This window comes from Microtus oregoni, unplaced genomic scaffold (genome assembly GCF_018167655.1).
Source record: "Microtus oregoni isolate MIOR12 unplaced genomic scaffold, Mior012 000008F_ref0000371, whole genome shotgun sequence".
Taxonomy (NCBI): Eukaryota; Metazoa; Chordata; class Mammalia; order Rodentia; family Cricetidae; genus Microtus; species Microtus oregoni.
The window spans coordinates 51,664,419-51,690,780 of record NW_024543067.1 but is presented as its reverse complement, the minus strand read 5'-3'; the positions used below and the strand labels follow the sequence as shown (position 1 = coordinate 51,690,780).

At 42.6% G+C, this 26,362-nt stretch overlaps 1 protein-coding gene and 1 non-coding gene across 2 annotated transcripts in view; both read right to left on the bottom strand.

The window, feature by feature from the left end:
* Cdon (cell adhesion associated, oncogene regulated) overlaps nucleotides 1-26,362 on the bottom strand; it is an 84,948-nt gene that overhangs the window by 6,494 nt on the left and 52,092 nt on the right. Inside the window, exons 11-18 of the mRNA XM_041657216.1 lie at nucleotides 26,162-26,293; nucleotides 22,957-23,160; nucleotides 22,069-22,250; nucleotides 21,485-21,590; nucleotides 17,122-17,244; nucleotides 13,680-13,901; nucleotides 11,613-11,878; nucleotides 9,088-9,167 (exon numbers count right to left, since the gene is read on the bottom strand). Of these exons, the coding sequence (XP_041513150.1) occupies nucleotides 9,088-9,167; nucleotides 11,613-11,878; nucleotides 13,680-13,901; nucleotides 17,122-17,244; nucleotides 21,485-21,590; nucleotides 22,069-22,250; nucleotides 22,957-23,160; nucleotides 26,162-26,293 (1,315 nt within the window). The remainder of the gene's footprint in view (nucleotides 1-9,087; nucleotides 9,168-11,612; nucleotides 11,879-13,679; nucleotides 13,902-17,121; nucleotides 17,245-21,484; nucleotides 21,591-22,068; nucleotides 22,251-22,956; nucleotides 23,161-26,161; nucleotides 26,294-26,362) is intronic.
* Nucleotides 24,872-25,031, bottom strand: LOC121452034. Its single transcript, XR_005974773.1, has one exon. It is a non-coding gene; the product is annotated as a U1 spliceosomal RNA (small nuclear RNA).

Genomic DNA, 26,362 nt, shown 5'->3' with positions numbered 1-26,362 from the left:
AAAGATCCTCTGCCAGAGGGGCAGGAAGTTACACTCACAGGGCAGGACCGGGGTCAGTGAGACAGAAGAACAGGGTCAGCTTCTACAAGGACGGTCATCGGTGGCATTGTGCCACAGGCAGGTATTAAAAAGACATTCAAAAATGAGATTCTCAGCAGGGGAAAGAAAGGTACAACTCCCTTAGCGTATGCTTTCCATGTAAGTAACAGGAACTCAAAAACTCCATCCTGAACGCTCCTTCATCAGAGGGGGTGACAGTAATATAATACACATTTGTAAAGTAGCTAGGATCCAGATTTCACCATGATAAACCACACTGACTTAAAATTTTCTAGTACATTGAATCTTAACTCAGAATCAGCAATTAACCACTTAGCTAACCAAATGTAAGCAATTCCATCGCTTTCCGGTTAGTGTACTTCCAGATGTCTGTGTGTCGGTCGGCACAAGACCATCTGGGACTTAGGCTAGGCATGCAGAGATAAAAGCATATGGGCCATGGGCCATAGAGGGATACGACCTCTCTCCTGAATGTGACCAGGTGCAGCGTGAGGAGGCGAGTCTGTCACTGAACATGCTCTCAGACATTTTCTAAGGCAATCAAAACCCACAGAGTAGCTGGGAATATGAAATTAACAGACCAAATCTCCACAGAGTGAGAAAGAACAGAACATTTGCTGAGACTCTTAAAAGGCACTTTACAGTTCACACAACTCAGCAACGTTTACACTCCGAGGCTCCACAGCCTTCAAATGTAGTGCTGCCAACCGTGGAGTTGACGCTTCTGCAGAGCTGTCTCCAGCCCGAGAAACTCGGTGTCTTAATTGTATCAGCACCAAGTAAAGGGAACTCCTGTCTATACAAAGTCTGGGTTACCCAGTAAGCGCCCAGGTGGTCTAGGACTCGCCAGTTTACAAGACAACCTTCCCACCTGTCTGAGGATTTAGGAGAAAGAAAAATGACTATTGTAGGAATCACAGGAACAATGAAATACTCTGTAATCAGCCACAGGAACAGCACAAATGGAATGAAAAGGAGAAGAGACCATTTGTATAAGCTTGCATTTGGGAGACAAGGCGTGTGAGTAGTTAGTTAAACATAATTTAGCTATTTCTGTAAAACTATACACACAAATATCTTCTAAAGAAGTATTTCACTTCTGATTACAAGGCTGGATATAATTAAGCATAATCATGACAGTTACTCTGATCAGATGACAGGACAAGTTTTACAGAAAGTCCTTTTCCCAAGTTCTTTGCAGTCCTGGGGATTGAACCCAGGATCTCATGCATGCTAAGCAAGTATTCTGCCACTAAGCCAGTCAGTGGTACTCTTGATTAGCCTTGAAGGCAAGGAGTAAAGACTCATGAATCCTTGAATAGTCAACCTTTATTTTCACACCCGTGCTCTGAAGAATTCCATAACAGTATCTTGGTGACAGTTTGTCTCATATTTAGTTCATCTTTGCTGTTTCCTCTCGTCACTGCGAGCTCTCTTACTTGCTGTTCTACTCCTGGATTGTGGGAGCAGTTGAGCTGCTGTATAACAGCGCTCTGATGACCCTCCTGCAGGGCCATGACGTCCTTCATTCTCACCGTCTGCACTGTTGGATACTGTGATGACCCTCCTGCAGGGCCATGACGTCCTTCATTCTCACCGTCTGCACTGTTGGATACTGTGATGACCCTCCTGCAGGGCCATGGCGGTTCTCACTGTCTACACTGTTGGATACTGTGATGACCCTCCTGCAGGGCCATGACGTCCTTCATTCTCACCGTCTGCACTGTTGGATACTGTGATGACCCTCCTGCAGGACCATGGCGGTTCTCACTGTCTACACTGTGGGATACTGTGATGACCCTCCTTCAGGGCTATGGCGGTTCTCACTGTCTATACTGTTGGATACTGTGATAACCCTACTGCAGGGCCATGGCGGTTCTCACTGTTTACACTGTGGGATACTGTGATAACCCTCCTGCAGGGCCATGGCGGTTCTCACTGTCTACACTGTGGGATACTGCGATAACCCTCCTTCAGGGCCATGGCGGTTCTCACTGTCTACACTGTGGGATACTGTGATAACCCTCCTGCAGGGCCATGGCGGTTCTCACTGTCTATACTGTTGGATACTGTGATAACCCTACTGCAGGTCCATGGCAGTTCTCACTGTCTACACTGTGGGATACTGTGATGGTGGGGTGTTCCTTAAGAAGTTAATTTATCAGCTATGATTACACAAAAGGTGACAATAGGTGCTGGGAGGCAGTGAAAGATGGAGTGCACTAATGAACGGGGCAAAGAGACTCACAGACGGCTTATAATTTAAAGACCAAAAGCAACACAATACTCCATGACAACAGGCTCTCAGCCTCCATATTAGAAGGGGCAAATGTGGGGAGACATACAATTTTTCCGAAAAGGTATTGAGCAGTTAGAGATGTATCTGTGGTTGAGAACATGGCTGCTGTTCCACTCCCAGCATCAAATCAGATGACTCACATCTGCCTGTAACCCCAGCTCCAGGCAATACAACACTCTCTTCCGACTTCTAAAGAAACACGTGGCACACACTCACAAAGACACATACGCATGAAAAAAAGCAAATCTGAAAGAAAAATATATAAGACTTTTTTTTTCTCCTCAAAGTGGACAGATTACATAGGTGAAGGAAAAGCGGAATTTTGGACTTTTGTGCTTTCTTCTTTAGCATTATGGATAGTTCTCAAGTTGCTAAGTGGTCAAAAATAGAAGAGGGGCTGGGTTATAAAAAATTACCCACTAAGAGGAAGAGTTTAAGTATGCTAGACAATTAACAACCACCTGGGTCCATCGAACCTCGCCGGAGACTCCTTCTATAACTTTATATCCTCGCTTCATCTCTGCGTCTCACAGACGCAGCTGACATCAGTGTGGAAGGGTACTCCCAGACCGAGAACACACAGACATTTAGGATTATCACAAAAACTTGGCAGCCATCTGTAATAACTGATTCTCTAGACATTATCCCCAGTGACTTTCTTTCTCTTGATTATCAGCCATTCAGCCTGGACTTTTTTTCCCCCCAGATGAATTATAGACATTTTTTCATGCTGATTTTTACTTCCTGCCCATTTCCAGTCTCTCTAGGACCCTTAAGTTAATCTCTCCTTCTTTCCTGATGGGACCTCTATTCGCTCATCTGTGGATTTCATCAGTGTCTCCTCTACTCTCTCCTACAGATGATCAAGACTGATGGCAAATGGGCCCAATTTAATGTCAGTTCCTTCCCATTAAACCAGCCAAGCAGCTAACAAACCACATTTGATTGCATATCCAGAACTGTACTCTTCTGTCTGAATTGAGGAGAAGAGAAAGGCAGAAAGAATTTGATTTATTTGATTACGATCTGTTTAACTCTTGAAAGGCTGAACAGCACAATGGTTTCTCAATTTTGTCTTCAGCAGAGGGGATACGAACGGCACAATGGTTTCTCAGTGACATTTTCAGTGGAGGAAACGGGCTCCCTGTAAGGCTGCATTTAACAGGCCTCTTTCTACACAGCACTAAAATCCAGAAAATGTTTTGAGTCAAGAGAACGCAGGAGAGCCGACAGTCATTTACATGCCACAGAGCCCTGGGACAGTTTTCCCACAGATGGCTAAGGTGCCTTCCCTCGTACTTGTTCCATTGTGTTGTTGTTGCTGTTGTTTGTTTGTTTGTTTGACACAGGGTTTCTCATATAGCCCTGGCTATTCTGGAATTCACTGTGTAGACCAGGTTGGCTTCAGATTCACAGAGATCTTCCTGCCCCTGCCTCTGAGTGCGAGCATTAAAAGCACGTGTCTCTGCACCTGGTTTGTTCCCAGATCTTTTTCTATCAGAACTCCAGTTATGTCAATAGCATCACCCTTGCTCCTCTGAGTCACTGCTAAAATAGAGGGATGAGAAAAGGGATTGACTGAGGGTTACTAACAACCGGTTTCTTAAAAGCCCTGCTCTAAGAAATGCATTCGGGTTTTAACCCTGAGAAGGCAGAGGAAAAGGAGGAGCAAGCTGCAGGGCAGGTGAGATGCTGCACAGAGAGACTCCGAATGAGCCCTGCCTGGTCGTAAATGCCTGTGAAACAGAGAAGACACTGCCAGGGCTAACACCAGGTGTCCTATAGCACACTGCTGGGCAAGGAGCCTTCATCAAAGCTGACTCCTAGGGAGATGACTGCAACTGGTGACCAAGACTCACCCTTCCCCAGCCTCTTCAACAAACTAGCGTCTCATTTATGAAATCCCACACCCACTCTGCCTCTCACTTCACAAACTGCGCCTGCAGTGTTCTTGATGACTGTAGGTCTAGCTGGTGACGAGCTGTTTAAAAATCTTTTGCGAACCTGCTGTGGCTCTGAATGATGTGGTTTCATTAACCTTTCTCCTCTGACCCTTTTTAAAAATAGTTTCTAGGAACATCAACCTGACTTAGAGATTCCACATAAATAGTACTCTCTGCCTGGAAAGCTTCAAACCTAACCTGTCCCTTTTACCTCATTTTGTAAATTCCTCATCGTTAACAAAATGCTTTCCGCTTAGGAAGCTCTAATATCTCTTATTCTTTTCTTTTTAGAAGACCTAGTTTCACTATTTATTAATCTTTATGATGTCATTTTGAAAAACACCAGACCATGAGCCCCATGTACGCAGGATGAGCCCATTGGCTTAGTCCTGTATCCCCGCACCTCTGGCTCACTGCAGACCCGCAGCAAATGTCTACCAGATGCACACAACTTCTTTGTCCTTTCTCACTCTCCTTTCCTCATTTCTTTTATTTTTTGACAATATTACCAAGGCGGTGAGCAAAAAAAAAAAAAAATAAACAACATCGAGTAATTAAATTCCAAAATAAATAAAAGCAAATCAACAGCTCAAGTAACGGGTTAAAATTAGCCAGTCAAGGTTATTGTCTCCTTTAAAAATATCAAACTGCAACTATAGGTACAGCCTGGAAAACTTTGCAACCGATGTTATTACATCTGTATTGCAGTCCCAGTATCTCCACCCAAACAACAGTATCCTTGCCTGTCTCCCTGGATCAGCAACAACCATTGGTACTAGAAACCAAAGTCATCACTTTTCTCAATGAATTGCTTTATTAGGTTGCTTATTTCTACGTCCACCACCCTGGCAATTACCAATCAGGTCATTTGCACTTGAAAAATGTTTACATATTTGGAATCTTCATTTAAAAAAAACTTGTTAAAAATGTTTGTTTAGTCGGTGTGGTATGCATACGTGGGACATGGCATATGTGTGGAGGTCAGAGGACACCTGTGGGAGTCGGTTCTCTCCTCCTATCAAGTGGGTCCTAGTTACTGAACTCAGGTAGTCAGGCCTGGCAGCAAGCACCTTAGCCAGTGGAGCCATCTCACCAGTCCTAATTTAAATTTTTGGGGCCCCTATCAGACAACGGCAGAGTAATGATGACAGCAACTCTAGAATTTCATCCCCTGCTTCCTCATTCCTGGGACAAAAGCTAAGTTTGCTTACAACAATGTCTAACAGTCTCTCCTCTCCAACACCTTTGCACACTGTTATGTGTCAAGCAGAAACCCATCCCTGAAAACATGACACTCTTCAGAAACCTTCATATGAGGTAAGACACCACTTGCACTGTGTTTTCCGACATTTCACACTTGCCTCCTCCTCTAACACATATCCTGCTGTCCTTTACATTACAGAATCAAAGGTTTGCTTCTACTCTTTAAACATAAGGCTGTAAGATGCACAATGCTACTGTTGCTGCTACTAGTGTGTGTGTGTGTGTGTGTGTGTGTGTGTATTGCCCTAAACAAGTGGATTTTCATGCAGGAAGAACACTTAAGCAAGTGAGAAACACAGATGAAGAGAATTCTCTTGTTTCCAGACAGCAGAAAAACAAACTTGAAATGCAGAAAGTTATTAACCTCAAAATTAAGAGAAATACATTATAATTTAAAATAAAACCTCCTAATTCTCCACAGATAAACATGCAAATGACCGAACTGAAGTTGGCAGAGGTCATTTACGTTCTTTTAAAGAAATGGGATCTCAGCTGGGCAGTAGTGGCACACACCTTTGATACCAGCACTTGGGAGGCAGAGGCAGTTGGATTTCCGTGAGTTTGACCGAGCCTGCTCTACAGAGTAAGTTCCAGAAAAGCCAAGACTACATGGAAAACCCCTGTCTTGATAAACCAAAAAGGAAAGAAGGAAGGAAGGAAGGAAGGAAGGAAGGAAGGAAGGAAGGAAGGAGAAAGGAGGGAGGGAGGGAGAGAGGGAGGGAGGAGATCTATTTTGGGCATAAGATAGAATCTCATCATCAAGACATTTTATTAAAGTCGATATTGTACTGTGTTCAGATCAGTCTTCTACTACTGAGAATAACTCTTTACCTTTCAGATAAGGGTGCTAACTCTAATACTATGTAAGTCTCCCAAGATCACAAACCTAAGCAGTGCCAAGGCACAGGACTACTTATTCGTAGACCAAAGGGCCCCCTCATTACAACACTCTTAACAGTCAAGATCTGCAATGACCACAGAACCACACAAGGACAACACGAGACATAAAAACTCTCGTGACCACTTGTTAAATTAACCCAGTTGATTACTGCCAAGTGTGTGAGCCAGCTTCATTAACTTCTTCCTCCTCCTCTGTAGTTTTTGGAGACACAGTCTTGCTCTGCAGCCCAAGCTGGCCTTAGACTTATGGCAATCTGACCACCTTAGTCTCTCAAGCACTGAGATTACTGGCAAAAGCTACCGCACCTAGGTTTTCAAGTTCCTTTCCATGTTTTCTTAACCATCTGTGATGAGAGTCTGTGAAAATATCTGAGCAAAACTGTGGCTTTGATATATACACATTTTCAAAATGAGTGTCACAGAGTTGAAACATGTAACTCTTAGTATACAAACTAGGCGAGACAGCTCTGGCTAATACATAAGCCTTTACAAGTTAGGTAAGGAACAAAAAGTAGCTATAATTTGTTGCTCTGTTCTGAGAATTGCTAAAACAATGTACTGTTTGTTTTCGGAGATAGGTCTCACTATGCAATCCAGGCTTGCTTTCATTCCAGTACAAACCCAGCTCTCCTGCCTTGAAAAGATGTACTTTGATTTATGGTTAGCTAGGTCTTTCTGGTGCAACTGATTTCTAGGGATAACTCTTAACTTTTTATTTCATTGAAAAGCAACAAAGGAAACCCTTCTCTATAGATGGAAGTTTCTGTCTCGCCTGGTCCCACACTCCCAAATAAACACACCGAGACTTATATTAATTATAAACTATTTGGCCTATTAGCTCAGGCTTATTATTAACTAGCTCTTACAACTTAAATTAACCCATAATTCTTGTCTATGTTTAGCCATGTGGCTTGGTACCTTCTATCAGTGTAACATTCTCATCTTGCTTCCTCTGTGTCTGGCTGGTGACTGCTACTCAGTCTTTCCTCTTCCCAGAATTCTTTTAGTCTGGTTGCCCCACTTCTACTTCTTGCCTGGCTACTTGCCAATCAGCACTTTATTAAACAAGTATGAGTGACAAATCTTTACAGTGGACAAAATTTATCCCACAAAAAATATCCCACAGCGCTTCTCAATAATGCATGATCCAAACTTCAAGCTACACTCCAGCTATCTTAGGTACTAAGTTTTCTAGTTGCAGAATTTCAGAAGTAGGATGAATTTTTAGGATTATGTAACTCAATACAATCATTATAGAAAAGAACTAAGATTTCTGATGTAACTTCAACAGTCCTTTGGAATTGATACGTACAGCAGTACATGGAAGAACTAAGAGCCTCCACCCCATGTCAGGCTGGCCTTGAACCTACAATTCTCCTGCCTCGGCCTTCCAGTTAGCTGTGATTAAAGGCTTGCACTATCAGCCTAAAATTCAAGTTTCTTAGCAAACTGTCTGCTAGTTCTTTGCAATTAATATTTAATATATTAATAATTAATACATATAGAAATAGTATGAAAGCTTTCTTATATTCAGTGTGTCAAAATTGATGCATTTTGTTTGCTTGTGCTTGAGATAAGGTCTTACCATGTAGCCCAGGCTGGTCTTGACTATACTCCCCAATTTAGGGATTACAGGTTACCGAGGTTATAGACAGAGATGTGCCGCCATGCCAGTTTCCTATGTGTCAAGACTTAAGTTTACATATTATTCTACAGAATTTTATCTTATTTAAACTATTGTATATATCACTTTTACTAGTGAAAACTGTAGATTTGAAAAGCAAGGTTTGGGCTGGGGAGGGACCCACATCTGTGCTGTGTGTCTGCAACCCCAGTGCTGGGAAGGCAGAAAGGGCAGATCTTCAGGGCTTGTAATCCAGCACAGACTATCAGATGTGCTCCAGGTCAACGAGAGATTGTTTCAACAAACAAGGCAGACCTAAGGAAGGGCATCTGAGGTCATCCTTTAAGTTCCACATGCACACATGTGTACCATACTCATGTACACACATGTACATGCATGGACATACATATGCAAAATTTCTTGTGGTTTTTGTTTTGTTTTAAGATAGGGTCTCTCTATGTAGCCTGGCTGTCCTGGAACTCACTGTGGAAACCAGGCTAGCCTCAGACTCATAGGGATCACCTGCTTCTGCCTGCTGAGTGCTAGGACCAAAGACATACACCACACAGCCCAAGTAAATATTTTCTTAAGTATCATAAGATTTTAAGAATTAAAGAAAAAAAGAGAAAAGAAACACTGCATAGTCTAATAAAAACATTCCAGCAATATTATTGTGGAAAAACCACTTTATAGATAGGAGATGTTTTTGTTTTGTGTGCTGCTTAACTGTTTATACTCACCCCAACACAGACATGCAAATAAGAAATGGGAAAAGACAAAAACTGCAATATGGTGAAGAACCCTACCCTTAACAACACTCTATTCAAAAACAAAGCCTTCAATATCGTCACTCCATGCCTAAAGAAACCGAGGCACAGAAACAAAAAATCACAGCCTTAAACTAAGGACGGTGGAGTTTTGTGTAAAGTATAGAAAAACAAGGAGGTGGCCCAGAATGTGTTGGTCACAGCAGTATGGCTGGGCCCACGCTAACATACCTATTGTTGTTCCGGCAATTCCGACAGTTAATGCATTCCAGTGGGTCAATCTGAGGCACTGCTGTGTACACTCCTCCACCCTGGGCAGGACAACATCCAAGGAAAAAGAAAAGAAGAAGCTGAACGGGCAGAGTTCACTTGTTAAATAAACACAAATACACACCACTAACCAATGGAGGTAGTACACTTTCACACACTGCCTGAGCAATGGGATACTTGCTACTCATTCACAAGTGAGCCCTGAGCAATGGTACCGTGCACCCCTAAAGCTGAGCTGCCACATTCTTCCAGGTACTTTTGTACTGGAAAAAAAGCAAATAAATGGAGGGAGGTTAGTCACTTCCTTTCAGTATTTCAAATTTATGCCTTAAAATATATTATGCATCATAAGCGCCCACTCGTGTTTTCTTTTCTAGCAGACATGGAAAGAGCTCATGTGACGCCTCTTAGAGACACAGGGTGTAAAGTTTGTTTGAGTGATGTCACAAGATCAGCCCATCTTCATTTTCCTGTAATTATTTCGGTTAGGTCTGTTCACTTGACTGTGCTGTTTTAAAACGTCATATTTTTCCAGATGGAGCAGACTCTCAGCCAGCAATGACTTGGAGGGAATATTAATATTTTGGTGTTGCTTTTGGCGGGAACTGCTCCGCAATTAAGGAAAATGCCCAGATTAACACATACCTCATTGTAAAATGTTCACTTGACATACAGAATGGCAAACAGGAAGTTAAAGATTGACTGGCCTTAGAATCAGAGTTCTGCTTTCTGGAGAAAAACAGTAGGGCTGAACTGGGAAGGGGGAAGGGTTGTCACACAGCACTCAAACCTCAGGCAGGCCTTTGAGGTTAGAGAAGGTTCAGGCAGTTTTTGCTACACTTTCCATGTCCCTTATCTTAACAAGCGCCAAACAAACCAAGACTAGACATTTCTCTCAGTAATCCTAATCCACCTAACAACAGAGGAAGCATAACCCTGGACTACATCGAGTCCATGAGGGCAAACTCCGGAAGTTCAGAAGAATGATGTCGTTTGTGAGAATTGCTGAACTGTTAAAGTCAAATCAGTGATTTTCACGATCCCAGGTAAGGTTGTAATTTCTTTATGTCTTCCCTTTCAGAAGGGTAAGAGGATGAAAAGTTTACAGTCACACTGACAACCTCATTTAAATGGCCAGTCAGTTCTGAAAAGCCAGAGTTCTGAGCTGGTCTTCCACAGGGCTCCTTCTAGAAACAGCCAGTGATGTTCCAAGTGAAATGCTTTCTCCATCAGCTTTCTCTGCTCCTCAGCTGAGGTGAGGAGTGGACTGGGGATGGTGACTTCCTCCATGGAAGAATGAAATTACTACCTTTTGGGGACGGTACACTTTATAGAACGTACAAAAATTCAGTCCCACAAAAGCTATAGGTTTTTAACTTAATGGTACAAATGGACCTTCTAGCTTTTGTGGCAAATCTAATATTTCAGTATCTTTACTAAATTGAAGATAAAAAAAAAAACTAACTTTTCCAGATTGTGGCAAAGGTCTTGGTAATCAGAATAAGAGTAAAAATGAAATAAGTGTTTAATTTGATAAACTGAACAATTATCTGATTAAAAGGCAATATGGATGTCCAGGCCAGAAACATAATAAATCAAACTCCCTCATATGAGAACCCGTCAAACAGTATTACCTAAACTGTGCCGGTCATTCCAGTCCATTTACAAGGGACGAAACTGTCTCAGAAATAAGGAAATTTCAAGGTTTTGCAACTGAACTCCTTGTGGCTAAAAATGCTATTCTAAAATCCAAAAGGGTTATATGCTACAGGGTTTAAAAAAAAAAAAAATCACTGGGCTAAACGAAGTCCCGATGTGGCAGCCTGTGAGCTCTCTTCACGGTCTTCATAAAGCTAGGGGTGCTGCTCGTCAGGGGAGCACTTGCCTACTAGAGGAGAAGCCCCGGGTTCCAGCTCTAAGGGAAAAGATCTCAGTATTGTCCTAGCATCTACATTTACAAGTGTACTGATCGGTCAAAAGTTAAGCAGCACCAGGTCCTGCACTGTGCACAACAACAGCAGGTACAGACTGGAATTGCTTCTTCAATGAGGAGCGCTGGCCACCACCTCCTTCTACCACAGCACCCCAGTGTGCTGTAGAATGTTTCTCTGTTTGCCAGACTTCACAGCATTGCAGTTCTCAGACTCGGCTCCAAGTAAATGAAATGTGAACCATCTGGCCTGGTCTTTGCTCAGCACTATTTCCATTTCGTCTCAAGAATAACTCCCAATGTGTTCTTTCCTGCATTCCACTTTGTGGTAAATAATTTAAAGCTAGACCAAGCTGACAACTACAGCTATTACTGATGACAGAAAACTGATGAAGATTCCTCTAAATCTGGAGCGACTGGCAACACATGCCATGCCCACATCCACGACTTACGGGGTGCCTACAGTGAAAGAAGTGGAGTGACCACCACCAGTTCTTGTACCCCACCCACCACACTGAGGCCCAGAGAAGCTATCATTTACAATGAGGTCTCTTACATTCAATAGATGGTGGGAATGCTCAAACTCGACCCGTGTCCTGGCTAGCGAGTTTGTGTGTGCAGAATCAAGCCCTCTGTTGATGCTTCCATTCAGGATCCCATTGACTCCACCGGGGCCTTTATGGTGGGGATGAGAACAGCCATTGCTGAGGAAGCCTCCGTGAACACTCCCATTGATCCGGGCTGCTCCTGAGAGCGTGGCATACTCTACCATCTGCCCGTTAATCTCTGACCCTTGATAGAGGTATCCTGGAGGATCGTATTCTGTTGAAAAGAATAAACAAGCCCAGAAGGAAAAGCAAAGTCAGATACTGAAGGAAAAATCTTCCTGCTAAGAAATGTTATTAATGAAATCACTAAGACGCTACAAACAAGGCTAAAATAAAACATGCTAAACTGTTCCCACAAGGCTCTGGTAGAGTTGCTGCTATTGTTTCTTTAGAGTGAAGAGTAGCTTGGCATGCCGAGTTAACTCAGACTCTGCTAATAGAAGGAAAATTTTATCTGGGAGAATTACTCCCAGGGGAATAATGTGCAAAAGGAAATCATCGAAGCGAAGGCAACGCTTAAGTAGGAGTGCTTAGACTCCCACGCACCGCAGAGAGCTGAAAACAGCTGTCAGAATACTGAGTCGAGAAGGATTTAAACAGCAGTAAGCAGCATTTTTAGGTAAAAAAGGATGATGACATGTGTCCATCTGCTGGCCATTCAATAGCTCCTCCTGTCATTGTGCATGCCAAGGGTGTGAGGTTCCAAAGGCAAAAGGGTGATTTTATTCCTTATATTAAAAACACTTGTGCAAATTCTGATTTCCAGAGGCACATCTGCCAGAAACATTTAGAAAAAGAAAAGCTATTCCTATGAATCCTAGCAACGAAACTCTACAGCCCTGGTGCCAGGCTCTTGCTAGATGCTCTCCAAGTTTCTCCTGGTCCTGCTTTCCCCACAGGTGGCTCCCTCCTGCACTGGTAACCAGTACTCCTTCAGAGCAGGTCCTGGTTATCTTATCAGTAGATCTCCATTGTTTAGCAAGGTGTCTGACAGGCAGCAGACAATGAGTTTCTTCTGGTGGCATAAATGGCTGAATAAATACTCATGATAATTTTCCATTTTGTAAAGATATTATGATCACAAAGGAAAATGACTTCTTATCAGATCAGTCTTGCTCAGATAACCAGAACAATGCTTTCCTATTCAACACACACACAATTAGTATAACTTTAGAACCATTTAAAGGCCCAATCAAATGGTCACAAGCTTTGCAGCCTGATGTCATCAATCCAGTCATGCCTCTTTTAGAAGGCACTGTCCAATCAAAATACATAATGTTTTCCCCCAAGAGTGACTAACTTAAAGGGGGAGAATCTGACAATGGTCCCTGCAAGTACTTATCACTATGGGTTTCCCCTTGCTTTTATTTCCTTATTCTTGGACCAAACTGGAAAACCTTCCCCTCACCGATGTCTGATAACCCTGCTTGACTTGGTTTTAGTGTTTCAAACGGTTGGGGACAGGAGCAATAGTACCATCATCAACTTAAAATCACGCCTCTTACTTGATGTATTTGGGAGGCATTATGCCACTTCAGAGTTGTGCAGGTATAGCAGTTAGAGTCAGGGCCACGCTATCCCTGCTCATGACACCTACTGATGGTGTCTAACAGGCACCACTGTGCTCCTTTCTGTCAAGGCATTCCCTGTTGACCATCACATGCACCAGCACGAAGATGTTCCTACAGTGATTCCAGAACCGATGCTTCAAGCACTCATCCTCTTTGGTGGTCCAACAAAGTCAGGCTTTCCCAGCACCAAGACAGCTATTTACTCAGAAACCTGCTTAGCTTGGGCTTTGGTGTTTATTTCTATTGGGAAATTTAATTTGATGCTCCACTTACTTTGGCTGGCAGCACGAATGGTTCTAAAGTCACCCACCCCCTCTGAGTGGAGAGTCTAACAGCTTTCACTCCAGGGCACAAATACATGAAAGTGTTAGGAATCAATATTTATTCTGACAATATTTTTTCTACCCATCTTTAGAAAAACACAAGGAAATACTTATGACTCACTCTGTATGGCACTTTGCTGGCGACTCTTCCACAAACACAGCGCAATGAAAACCATAAGAATGAGGACCATAACACCAAGCACACAGCCAACGATGAGGTACAACATATCACTGCTCCTGGCAGGGCTGGTCGCAGGCCCCACATGCCCTCCATTTCCCGAAGAACTGGGAGGGGTGCTCAAGTCTCTCACGGGATACTCTGAAGCTCCAGGAACACGTTTTACTGGATGAAATATTAAAAAAAAAAAAATGAAGTCAGAGTGAATACAGAGTTTATGAAATGGACTCTCCGAAGGAGGTCTGGCTGGGGAGGCAGGCTGGTCTGTTTACACTCCTCACGGAGATGATATGACCACCAGTGAGTCACAAGGAGAGATCCAGAATTTGAAATTCTGATCAGCCAGAGTTTTAGTCCTCAAATTTTTGAGCAATTCTAAGAGCCAAGAAACATACAAATTGGGTTGACCCAAACAGCTGTATGATGATCTGCTGGGTTGGGCTCACAGAAGACTCCCCAGGTTGAACTAAAATACTTCAACTTATGGACAGAAAACAAAACAAAAACAAAAGAAACACACAAAACAAAACTAAGTCTGTGTGATATCTTTTCCTCTAAATTAGACTTAGTGCTTTATTCTCCTATCATGTAAAAAAGGAACATTAGACAATTAACTTTGATATAAGATAGCAACTGCATATAACCCTAAACACCTTATGTATCCTTCAAGCACCCCCAACAAGGCCACTAGAGTCCATATAAACACGGTCCTCTTTCCTACTTCATGGGTATTCTGGGCAACTGTGATCACAAACTTATTTAACAAATGGGACACAAACTCCATTCTTGCCATCTGCAAGTCACATGTTCTTATGGCTCTAAAGGTCAGAAAAGTCCCACTCCGTCGTAAGCAGAGTATAGTAGCTGACGGCCCATTCTCTGGAACCAGGATCCCCAGGTTAAAACTCAACCCTCCCACTTATATCACGTTCACTTCCATTAACCTGTTCTGTGTTCAGAAAAATGGATTTAAAAAGAGCTTCATCTTAAGGCTGTAACAAAAAGTGCTATGGTCTGAATATAGCTGTCTTCAAACTCACGTAGAAATGTAACCACAAGATAACAACATTAAAAAATGTAATTGGTGATTAGGTAGTCAGGACCTTATCTCCACCAATGGATCAACACCATTATTACAGGAGTGGGTTTAAATGTAGACTCTTTTTGTCCGGTCTAATTCACTTGCTCTTCCACTATGCTATGACACAGACTGGAGGCTCTGACTGTCAGCACTATGTCCGACTTCCCAGCCTTCATTCAATAAACTTCCACCGGCTGTAACCTGCAGCTGATAATGAGGGGTGCTATTCTGAACACAGCCACGTGACCAGAGAACACACTATGATACCGTCTCATATGATTCCTTCTTTGCAGGGCTGGGGACAGACATACCACTATGTACATGCTATGCAGGTGCCTTCTCTCTGACCTATAACCACAGACCAACATTGTTTCACCTGGTGTCTGCTAAGATTTATATAAATAATTTTGGGTGTATATATGCACATGTGTGTTCTGGCACCCTTAGAAGCCAGAAGAGCATTGGATCCTCTGGAGCTAGAGTTATAGCACGTGTGAACCACCCAGCATAGGTGCTGGGAACCAACTGCTCTGTGCTCTGCAAGAATAGTCAACCTCTGTAGCCCGGTCAGGCAAGACTCTTAATGTTTTGGGTAAAGAGATGACATACTTCATTTGATTATTCTGAATGTCACAGCAGTCTAGAAACAAGCAAGAACTCCTAAGTGCATCACAATGCTGCCTTCAGAAAGGTACTCAGAAAGATAGAATCCAAACGAAATTCAAGATAAGGTCCAGGTGGACAGATGGCTAATGCAGATTTCATAGGAGAGCTTTTCAGCAGAAAGACACATGACTGAGAATTTCTCAGCAGGAACTAAGCCTGGCTTTGCAATTCAATCTTGAGTCTTTGTTTCCTTGTTTTATTCCTCTTCTCATCATCAAATAAGAGCAATTGTAGCCGACACTAATGGCTAGTCGGAATATTCAACTTTCTTCTTCCACACCACCCAAACCTTCTTCAAAAGATCCTTCTTAAGGACCGGGGATGTAGCAGAATGCAAAGCCCTGGGTTTGAGCCCAATACCACATAAACTGAGTATGAGGCTGTGTGCCCATAATTTCAGCATTCAGGAAGGGCCGGAAGTTCAAGGCTACATAGGAAAACATCAGACACTGTGTAAACTAATGATGATTATTATCTTCTAAAATAGGCATTACCAGATCTCAGCATGCCTACATGACTAGCTGAAAGCCAGATCCCTGGCTGGCTATGAGCAGTGCTGCACTGAGGGCCCCACTGACACCTAGGAGGAAGCAAAGAGGAAGGAGAAGACACAGAACTTCCTAAATTATCTCAAAGGTGGTTCTCTACTTCTCACTAAGCAATGGGACAACGGAGATCCGCAGTGGAGACTTTTGTGTTAAAGACCATTGAGAAGAGTCCAAATGAGGTATAAAGACTTCCAATCTGCTTTATGAACAACCAGATTAACCATTTCTTCTGTCCCCATGTGGTGTTTCCTCCTTTTAAAGATCCCCCTATAGTCATTCTCTGTGTTCAGGCAGAGTTGAGAATGACAATTTAAAATCTGTGACCGCTATCTTAAACTTAACACGTATTAAACATGTAGCTAGTACATGCATCCATCACTCAAGAAACTGCTTTCAGCAGGTTGCCATGGCCTCAGTGTATCCTCCAGTCTTGGTCCCCAGTGTGGCCATGTAAAGAGTTGGGGCCTAGAGGGAACTCCCAGGGTTCCCGACTCAGAAGGAACTGCTTTCTTTCTTGTGAGGTCCTAATGGTTCTCATGAGAGAGATGTTATAAAGAGCAGGCCTGCCCCTGTCTGGCCTTCCTGGCTTTCTTCCTTGCCAGATGACCAATTCCTCTCGTGTGCACTCCTATCCCTGTGATGCTGCCTGTCACAGGTCCTCACAGACCTGAAGAGCTAGGAGCTCAACACACCCCCTTTCCTTATGCAGTCCCCAGCCTCAGACACTGCACTATCATAACTGTAACACTAGGGTAGTACTTTTTCTTAATCTTTTATAGTTTTAATTATATTTTAATTTTCATAGAAAGTAGCAAATATTTCTACTCTCTTTATGAAGAATAAGAAAAAAGAAGTGATGTATATATGGTCACATGGAAAGTAATGGGCACCATTACATAGACAATATTTTAGATAAGTGTTCTATCCAACACAATGTACTTCTATGGGGGCAGTATAAATGCATGCAACTAGAAACACGTCCAAAGTAGAATTTGCACGTAGAAATATCCCCATAGCTCTAAAATGTGATCTAGTGTTTGGGATTCTAACACTGGTCAGGAAGGAACGCAGGCTTCTGCACATGTCCTACCTTTGGTCTCGCAAATCATCACGTTGCTGAACTCGCTCTCCCCGCCTTCATTAAAGCACTGCATCTTAATGTCATAGGAGGTTTCTGGCTGCAGGTGACCAATCGTGTGCCACTGCTTTGAACCTAGAAAAGAGATGCGAGAGACAAGCTGTGGACACCTCACAGGATTGTGACACAAATGTGCACATTCCATTCTTTCAGAATGAGATTTATCAGCAGCGCTCAGCATTTCACACAGCCTGTGAGATCAAAGCATCCGCCATGTGAGCCCTTTGACTGCATCATGGATGAACAGCATCTCTACTAAGTGGCACGTAAAACAGGTGAAGAGATGATACCAAAGGGTATCTGGGTGTTGGCAGCAATACTGGTTGTTATTAAAAATTAGTGGCGAGCCTTTAATAAAAATACATTGGATGGGGGAAAAGTATCTCAAATCCTCATTTTAGTCCCGCAAGTCTGGCCACTATACCCGCCCACTAAAACTTCAGCAAACAGTGCATGCCCGACCCTGCAGTTGCAGGGAAGCCTTTCACAGAACCCTCGGCCACTGCCATGGACACATCGCCGGCTGCCGTGGAGCCACAAAAGGCAAACAGCTGCTGTGCCCAAGACCGCTGTCCTTTTGAGTCAGAGTCCCAGAACTGCACAAGTGTCTCCACTATTAGGGCTTGTTATCTGTGGCATGCGGCCAACATTTCATCTAGAAATACTCCCAAACTGAGCACGCCAGTGTAAATCAGCCCCCTTCTCACTTTCATGGATCTGTGACAAACTTTCATAAACAGGGACACTTTTGCCAGCTCTAATTAACTCTTCAAGTACTCTTAATCCCATTTAGAAATTGACTCTGCAAACTGTTTCCAGTGTTTCCTAGAAATCCAAGCATACCACCGACCGATTTAAGAATTAATTAAAGGGATAGAAAGAAACAAAAAAACCCGCACCACACGCATAAGTCAAATGTGCTTGGCTGACAGGACCAGGATCACAGGCTCCTTTCTAATTCAACACAGACAAAAACACTTCAGCCCCTTTCCAAGTCACCATACAAAAACCCCTCATTCACACAGACTTGCATTTTATAGGGGAGAAAATCTGCTTGTCTGAGATCAAGTGTCTCTGGGAGTTGTTAGGAGTGGGTTCTAGACTTGTAAAGAGATAACTCCCCTCACACCCCAATTTTTTTTTTAAACGACGAACTGGTTAAAGCTGGAATGGGACAATTTCTAAAATGCAAAAATTCCCCGCTAAGACTCTTCTCAGTCTAGCCCTTAGCCTCTTCTGAGTCTACACCCGACTATAACCGTCTCCGCTAGACCCAGGGCACTCCCTTCAGAGAACCAGTAATGGGATTCAGCTTCTAGCAATGCTTCCAGTAATGGGGTTCTGGTTTTTAGGAGAAAACAATAGACACCTTCTTGGATTTGTATTTCAGCGTTATAGCCAATCTTTCCAATAGCAAAAACTACAGGTTGGCAAACAGAAGTCATTTTTATCCTTGACAAGTAAGATAGCTATGTGCACTGTTGTGTCTAAACCCAACCAATGAGTGTACACCCTGTGCTCAGCCTCAGGCTTAGCACTGCAGTGCACTATGAGTTTTATACATGGGGATCTGGAACTCCTCTCAACAAGACAAAAGTACTCCACACAAAAACACTGGCAGGCTGACAACATTTGTAGTTTACCCAAATGTGGCAAAGAATTTAGAAGATCTAATAATGTAAGAAATGCAAGTGTTCTTATTGTAGTCTGGTCACTAAAGAGAGAATGAGGCAAAGGGGTGAGACCTAAATTTTGGATCAATACACACATGAGTAGCCAAAATCTTTAGAGAAAAGTGTAAGTACATTCTGCAAATGAACATTTTGTTCCTGGATTTCAGAGAATAGACCAATAGCTCCAGTTGCCACAGGAAGAATTTCAAATGAATAAACTTGAAAATAAGGAATAAGCAAATTACACAGCACACTGGATCCCACTTAAACATCCAAGTGCTCAGTGTGCTACATTTATAAACAAGCTGGCCAAGAACCGGGGAAACTCCATCTGCGTGCGCTGCGAGACCTCGAGTGGCAGTAAACGCTCTTCGAGTCCCAGGCTCACATCAGGTCAAAGATTCCTCTGAAGAGCACAGTTAAAACCTGTTAACCCACCGGGATTCCTAGAAAGTACAAGGAGGAAGGTGAGGAAGTGGGAGAGGGACCCAGAGAGCTATTCATGCCACTTAACGTCGGCTTTGTTTAGAGCCATCTTATGCCAAATGTTTAACCAATGTCAAAAGTTTTCAAAATAAAAATCTGATATCCCCATTCTTCTAAATCATCTAAACTAAAACAAAGACTTGGAAAGAACAAAATGCAGAAGTCATAATTATCTTTCTGTTTTTTCTAACAGCCTTTTGATTGACGGAAAATATGCAAACTGAAGAGCCACACACTATGTATAGCACACTGAATGTTCACAAACCAAACACACCCAAGGCACGGACGTCTAGGCCACCAAAGAATGCCGTTGGCTTCCCACTGTCTCCTAATGTTCCTTAGGTTCACTTCTCTCCCTCAAGATGGCTACTGATGACTTCTGAGAGCAGAGAATAAGAGTGCCACTAACCTTACAACAGAAAAGAAAGAACTGTTCCTCCATTCAAAATATAGTCATGTGCAGTTACCCTACTAAGCATAAAAACCCAGACTGCAAAGATTTTTACTAAGTTACAAAAATAATTCCACTGAATAAGTACTAAAAGAAATCCTACAGGAGCTGGAAAGAGTGAGGAGCACTTGGCCATTTTGTAGAGGACATGGTTTGGTTCCAGCACCTACATGGCAGCTTACAATTGATCCACAACTTCAGCTCCAGAGGATCTGACTCCCTCTTCTGACCTCCGAAGGCACCAAGCACACACCTGGTACACATACATACATGTGGGGAAATATTCATCCATGTAAGATAAAAAACATATAAAATCTCAAAAAATCTGTAATATTTGATATTATATAGCATATTTAAACTAATTTTTAAAAAACCTATGTATTTAATGGCAGGAAGTAATATGGTAAATCCTAGGCCTAGGACAATTTTCTGACAAGATTTGCTACATGTATATATATTTATGTATACTGGGGTATATGTATGTGTGCAGGAACTCATGGCCCAGCACATGCTAAGAACATGTGCTATGTCTGAATTACTATACATCCAATCAAGACATTCACTATTTCAAAAGGTCAGAATTTACACTGAAGACAGAGCTTGGAAGAAGTTTTCCTCCCAAATCAAGAAACCCATCTATAATACTACCAAGAATCGAGCATCTGGTTTGTACCTGATGCTTCCAGACTCCAGGCACCTACGAGGGAACCTAGACAGTTATGTCAGAAAGCTCTTTCCTATTTCATTCCTTAGAACCACCCGTCTCGACTGAAGCAGCTCCCACCCCACAGGAAGGTCTGCTGGTTTGCCAGCTCTCATGCTGGTCCCTGCCCCAGCCTGCTTGTCACCAGACACTCCACTGCTCTTCCTCTGAACAAGTCCATCAATACCAAACGCATCACCACAGAAGGTGCAGGGAACACAGCAGAGGGAACAGAGATCCCATGTCCAAAGGAAGTTACTATTTGTAAGAGAAACATATAATTCCAAACAGTGGTGCTCACGTATGTACACTTAGATAAAATGTTACGAAATAAACACAAAGGGCTTATTTTGGTTAGAACTCCAGGGAAGACCTGGTCTGAGGAAGAGGCATGTAAAGTCCCAACAGAGAAGAGTGAGAATACCCATGCAGAGGGTTAGGAAAAGGGGACGGTGGGTGCAGAATGGTTCCTGCCACCAAAGGTTTGCATCATACTTAAGATGTGATCATCCTAGTACAGAGACACTGAGGAGACTTTGCTTTATAATGTAGTAACAAGCTGCAGCTGATTTATGCGTTCAGGTCACTGGTAACTAAAAAAAAAAAAAAGGTCAAAATTTTTTTCAGATGAAATACTGACCAGTCATCTTCTCCCATACTTTTATACCTGTCTGTAAAACAAAATCAGGTCGCTATAATATATATTACATATAGGTGTGCATATGTGTGTAACACACATATGTGTAAATGTGTAAATATATGCATATATACCAACACACATATGTATGTACTGTATATATACACATATATATGTGTGTATGTATATATATGTGTGTGTGGTGTGTGTGTATATATTGAGAAACTGGGTTTCATTGGAACAAACTTAATAGCAAAAACCAGATCATTTCTAACTCGGTCTCAGCCTGTGATGATGGGTCATGATGTTTAGCCCCTCCCCACAAAATCACTTATGCAGGGGCTCCGGCTTACCAAGGGACTCACCTTCAACAACATCCCTCTTGTAATCGCTGTCATTGTCACTGTCTGTCGGCCGATAATAGATATAAAATCCTTGGATGGGAGTGTTATTATTACTTGATGGAATATACTAGAAAACAGAAGCAAAGACTTGTCAAAGGCAAAAATAAAAGTAACAACCACATTTCCTTATGTGTATGGTAATGTTTCTTTAGCTTTGTTTTGGAATAAGTGGCCATTTTTTTAACCTGATGCAGAGATATTTAAAGGTATATGAGCATTTAGCTTACTGCAGAACTCAACAAAACTAAAACAGTATACACTTCACTAGAAAAATAGCACATACTTCACTAGCTTTCAAAATAAATGTACACTTGATTCAAAAAAGAATAAATAATAAAGTATCAATTAGGTTAATATCTGGATGAGGGCAGAAGAAACAATAATTTCACTTTAACCCTGTCTCTTAGAATATGTGCTTTAGGCAAACATGAGTGCCCTTCCGTTTCCCCACAGTTAGGAGTCCAACAACTGGTGGCTCATAACATCACATCACAAGGGCATTACAATGACAGGAACTTTCACTAACAAGATACCCATTCACCTACCGTCCACTTGAGCACAATCTGAGTATCGCTGACAGCCTCTGTGTATGCAATGTGAGGTCCGGTTATTGGGCGGTTGGAAAAGCGATTTGGGAAGCCAGCCACCTGGTAAGGACGGGATGCAGAGCTCCGGAAACTCTCACCATAATGGTTGATAGCAATGACTCGAAATTTGTACGTTGAACCTTGAGAAAACGGGCAAACACAAAACATTTTTCATAAAACCCTATGATGATGTTATGCTGCATCTAAAGAATAAAATAAAATCTTAAAGCGAGTGTCCTCATCACTCAAATACAATCACTGAAGATTTTCAGTCTGGAATGTGTCACTTGGATTCACCCATATCTAAAGCTGCTGTCATTTCCCAACTAACTACATCTGTTCCCCACGGCAGAGAGTTAGACACTGATACCTGTTACATCTGTGTATTTAAAATTCCAGGAGCAGAAGTGGTCATAAACTCAAACAAAAGTATAAGTTTATTCTCACTTTTTCACAAGTCTCAAGGCTTGGGGGTAAATGGGATTAGAGTAACAACTAAAAATCCAGAAATGAAATGGTTAAGGGGCGGGGGATATAGCTCAGTGGTAGAGTGCTTGCTTAGCACGGGCAAGGCATTGACTTCTATTTCCACCACTGAAACAACAGCAACAGCAACAAAAGTATGACACACTTAAAAGTTAAATATAAAATGAGGGATGCAGCGCTGTACTTATGGCAAGATTCCAGGGCATATAAAGACACAGAGAAGAAATATGCCAAAACATAAATAGTCTATGGATGGGTATAGTTCAGACAACTTATTCTCTTCTTTATATTTTCCTTTTCAAATTTTTCCACAGTAAGCATTTGTTACCTCAAATAACAGCCAAAAAAAAAAAAAATTACCTGGTTCTAAACTACGAACTTCGACAGAAAGTTTGGAAGGAGGGATATCTTCGGCGGCCACCAGCCAATCACTAGTCCTCATTCGTTTATACTCCACCTTGAAGGCTGTGATGGGTGAGCCACCATTTGCCCGGGGAATCCAAGTGACATAGACGGAGGTCTCTGACGCTGTAGAGATAGTAGGCCGATCCGGCGCCTCTGGGACTGAAAATTGAACATTCATTTCACCATCACCATGGTGTCAGAGACAGGAATAACCTACAAATACTATGAGGGATAAAGCCCAAGCCCTGTGTTAAAGGTCCCTCACCAACTTTCTGTCATAGCTAATAATTTACAGCCTGTTTCCCTGTCCTGTTTAAAAGCTAATAAAAATGTACAGGAAACTGGAAGGAAGGAAAGTCGAATGATTACAGATATGATAAATAACTCACAAAGAAAGAGCTAATGAACATGATAGGTTCTGCCATTCTATTTTAGAATGATGACTAAAGCCAGGTGCAAGCAATTATTTAATTTTGGTTATGGTATATGAACAATTCTCATAAATGTTTTCTTATTTGAAATGTTTTCAGAATTCCGTAAAAGAAACCCCAGAATCTATTGATGATTACAGTAACTGTAACTCTTACCCTCCTTGAATACACCTCAAGACTTCAGGAATTGCTGCTCTGAAACAGTCTGTCAGCACATGCACAGAGAGACCAGGAGAAAACCAACACTGGCATGGTAACTAGGGAAGGAGAGGATGTGAGGGAGACAGAAGCAGTGCACAGAGACGATGGCACTAACAGAGAAAAGTGGGCCAGAGAGCTCATGCACAATGGCTTGCTGTGGGCACGACCACAAGACACAGGTTAGGACTAGACCTTGTGGCAGATGGAAACATCGGGAGTGAGCTCCCCAGCATTTAAACCAAGGGCCTAACTTCCCTTGCTGAACAAGCAAGCCGGTGGTTGTAACTGGCTTCCTTCGTGACTCCTACAAGAATGGCCCACAAAATAGTTACACCGAACCCCATTAAACTGCCATTCTTGCACATCAGCCGCCTGTGAATCCTGTGGACATCTGGCTTTCAAGGCCAGTGGGGCCTCTGGAGTGCTGGTAGTAAGTTGCTAAAGCTGGACACGGAAGGCTGCCCTGGGCCACGGTATTGGGGCAGCCACTAAAGAAGCCTTATCTTTCTGAGTCCGTGCTTCTCAAGCAACTTGTTACAACTCAGCATGGACTCAACCCTCATTTCTAAGGCATACGAAGGAAGTCACACTGAACATGGCACGTGCATGCAGAAAACCAGGGTGTTTTACACAACAGATGGCTTGCGGGATAAACAGACGGAGGTACTGGCAGGCAACTGCGGGCGGTACTTACTGTATTCCTTTCCAGTAGAAAGCAATGGAAAGAAACGGAAGGAGCAGAAGTGTTAATGCAGCTCTTTACCGAAAACCAAGCGACTTTCTCAGGGTGACTGCGCAAGGTTCAAACTCACCAAGTGCCACAGGTCAGACAGGAAGGAGAGCCACTGGGGAGAGCATGTCTACAGGGAAGAGCACACTGTCCCTTTCACACAGCAGCTCCACTGGCTAGCACACAGAAACCTCAGAGCCTGTTACCTCGTCTGAAGAGCACACAAGCTCTTCTCCTCAAGAAGCAGTTATACACAACAAACGAATCATTTCACGTCTGTATTTCAGTTTGGAGGACTCCAAATTCAGAAGCTTCACCTACAATCCTTTGAAATGGTTCCTTGTGTCCATTCCCACACTTCCTCCCTCTCATTCAGCACAGATTCCATTACTCTGACCTTGGCTCTACCCTTCCTCCCTCTTCTTCATCCAGTGGTGTCATCTTCCTACTTCTCTAGGTATGTCTTTTGCATTTCTTCCTCTTTAAAATCCTTTAGGGCTTTTTTTTTGAGGGGGTAGCATGAATGTAGTCCCCCTACTACCACAAATTATAAAGTTTTTAGGATTTGGGGGACTCGTAGGGGTCAACACACCCCAAGTATAGTAAAAGAACCTTGCCCTGAGGAAACCACTTCATGATTCTGGAATCTCCCTTGTCAGGCTAAGTACGAGGACTCCTCATAGCTCCCAAGAAAAGATTACATTTTTAAATAATTCTTACTACAGTTTATTTATATATTTATTCATTTGTGTGTATGTATGTATGTATTATGGGTAGAGAGGCATATGGTACAGCACATGTGTGGAGGACAGAGGACAATTTGCACAATCCATTTCTCGTCTTCTTTCACTGTGTGTGTCCCAGGGGTCAAACTTGGGCTGTCAGGCAATAAGTGTCCTTACCCACAGGTATCCTAAAACACCTACCTGCTTCCTTATACTACTATCGTCCCTGACAGCAATAAGCCACACTAACTGAACACAACATGTCATCTGCCCATCTGCATAAGCTATCTTGGCCTGTCCTTCTCCTTCATCTGAGCATCATTCTTGTCTCCTGAGGCTCAGCTCAAGTTGCCAAGCAGCCGTGTGAACCACCATGTGCCCTCCTTTGTATCGAGGCGAGTTGCATACTCTCCTGAGGTTCCAAATCACCAGGAGTATAAGCACGGGCGGAATGGACAAACTGGCTGTGACTGGTGTGCCTGTGTATATCCATTCTACTCCTATAAGCTGAGCTGTCTCTTCATTTTCTAGCAGTCAGTTTACTGGTGTGTGTGCTCTGATGTCTGTATCACCCACTAGGCTTTAAATCCTTGAAAGCAAGGATTGATTATTTTATCTCTGCTGTACTGGCAGTCAGTAACGTCTACATGTTGGGTTAAGTAAACAGTAAAATATTCACCTATGAGGTGCAGTCTTAACACTTATAAAGTTGATATTCACATAAGTAGTATGCTTAACGTAACTGAAAAGTAGCTCTGAAGTGAAAGTCCTTGGATAAGTAAGGTTTGACTTCAGGCCTAAACAAGCACACACACACACGTGCCCAAATACAAATACACATGTACATTACACACACACAGACACACACACACACACACGTGCCCAAATACAAACACACATGTACATACACACACACACACACACACATACACACACACATACACACACACACACACACACAAAGTAGCTATGCAGGGTAGAACATAACCTAAATAACGAATGTCCCATTCTATCGTATCTCCCCAAGTGAAAAAGGACACTGACATTATAAAAACAAGATGAAGATTCTTTACCTCCGCTATGCCTAGAGGAATCCGTAAGCACAACTCCGAAATTGCTGTTGGAAGCCTCTGAAATAACAGGACGTTTAGGGATGCCCACAGGTAGAAAGGATGCCTGGGTGTTTTTTGACGATGTCATTTTTTCTGTAAAGTATTTTTTAAAGAAACAATAAGCCAATAAGAATACATATATATATATAACCAAAACAAAAA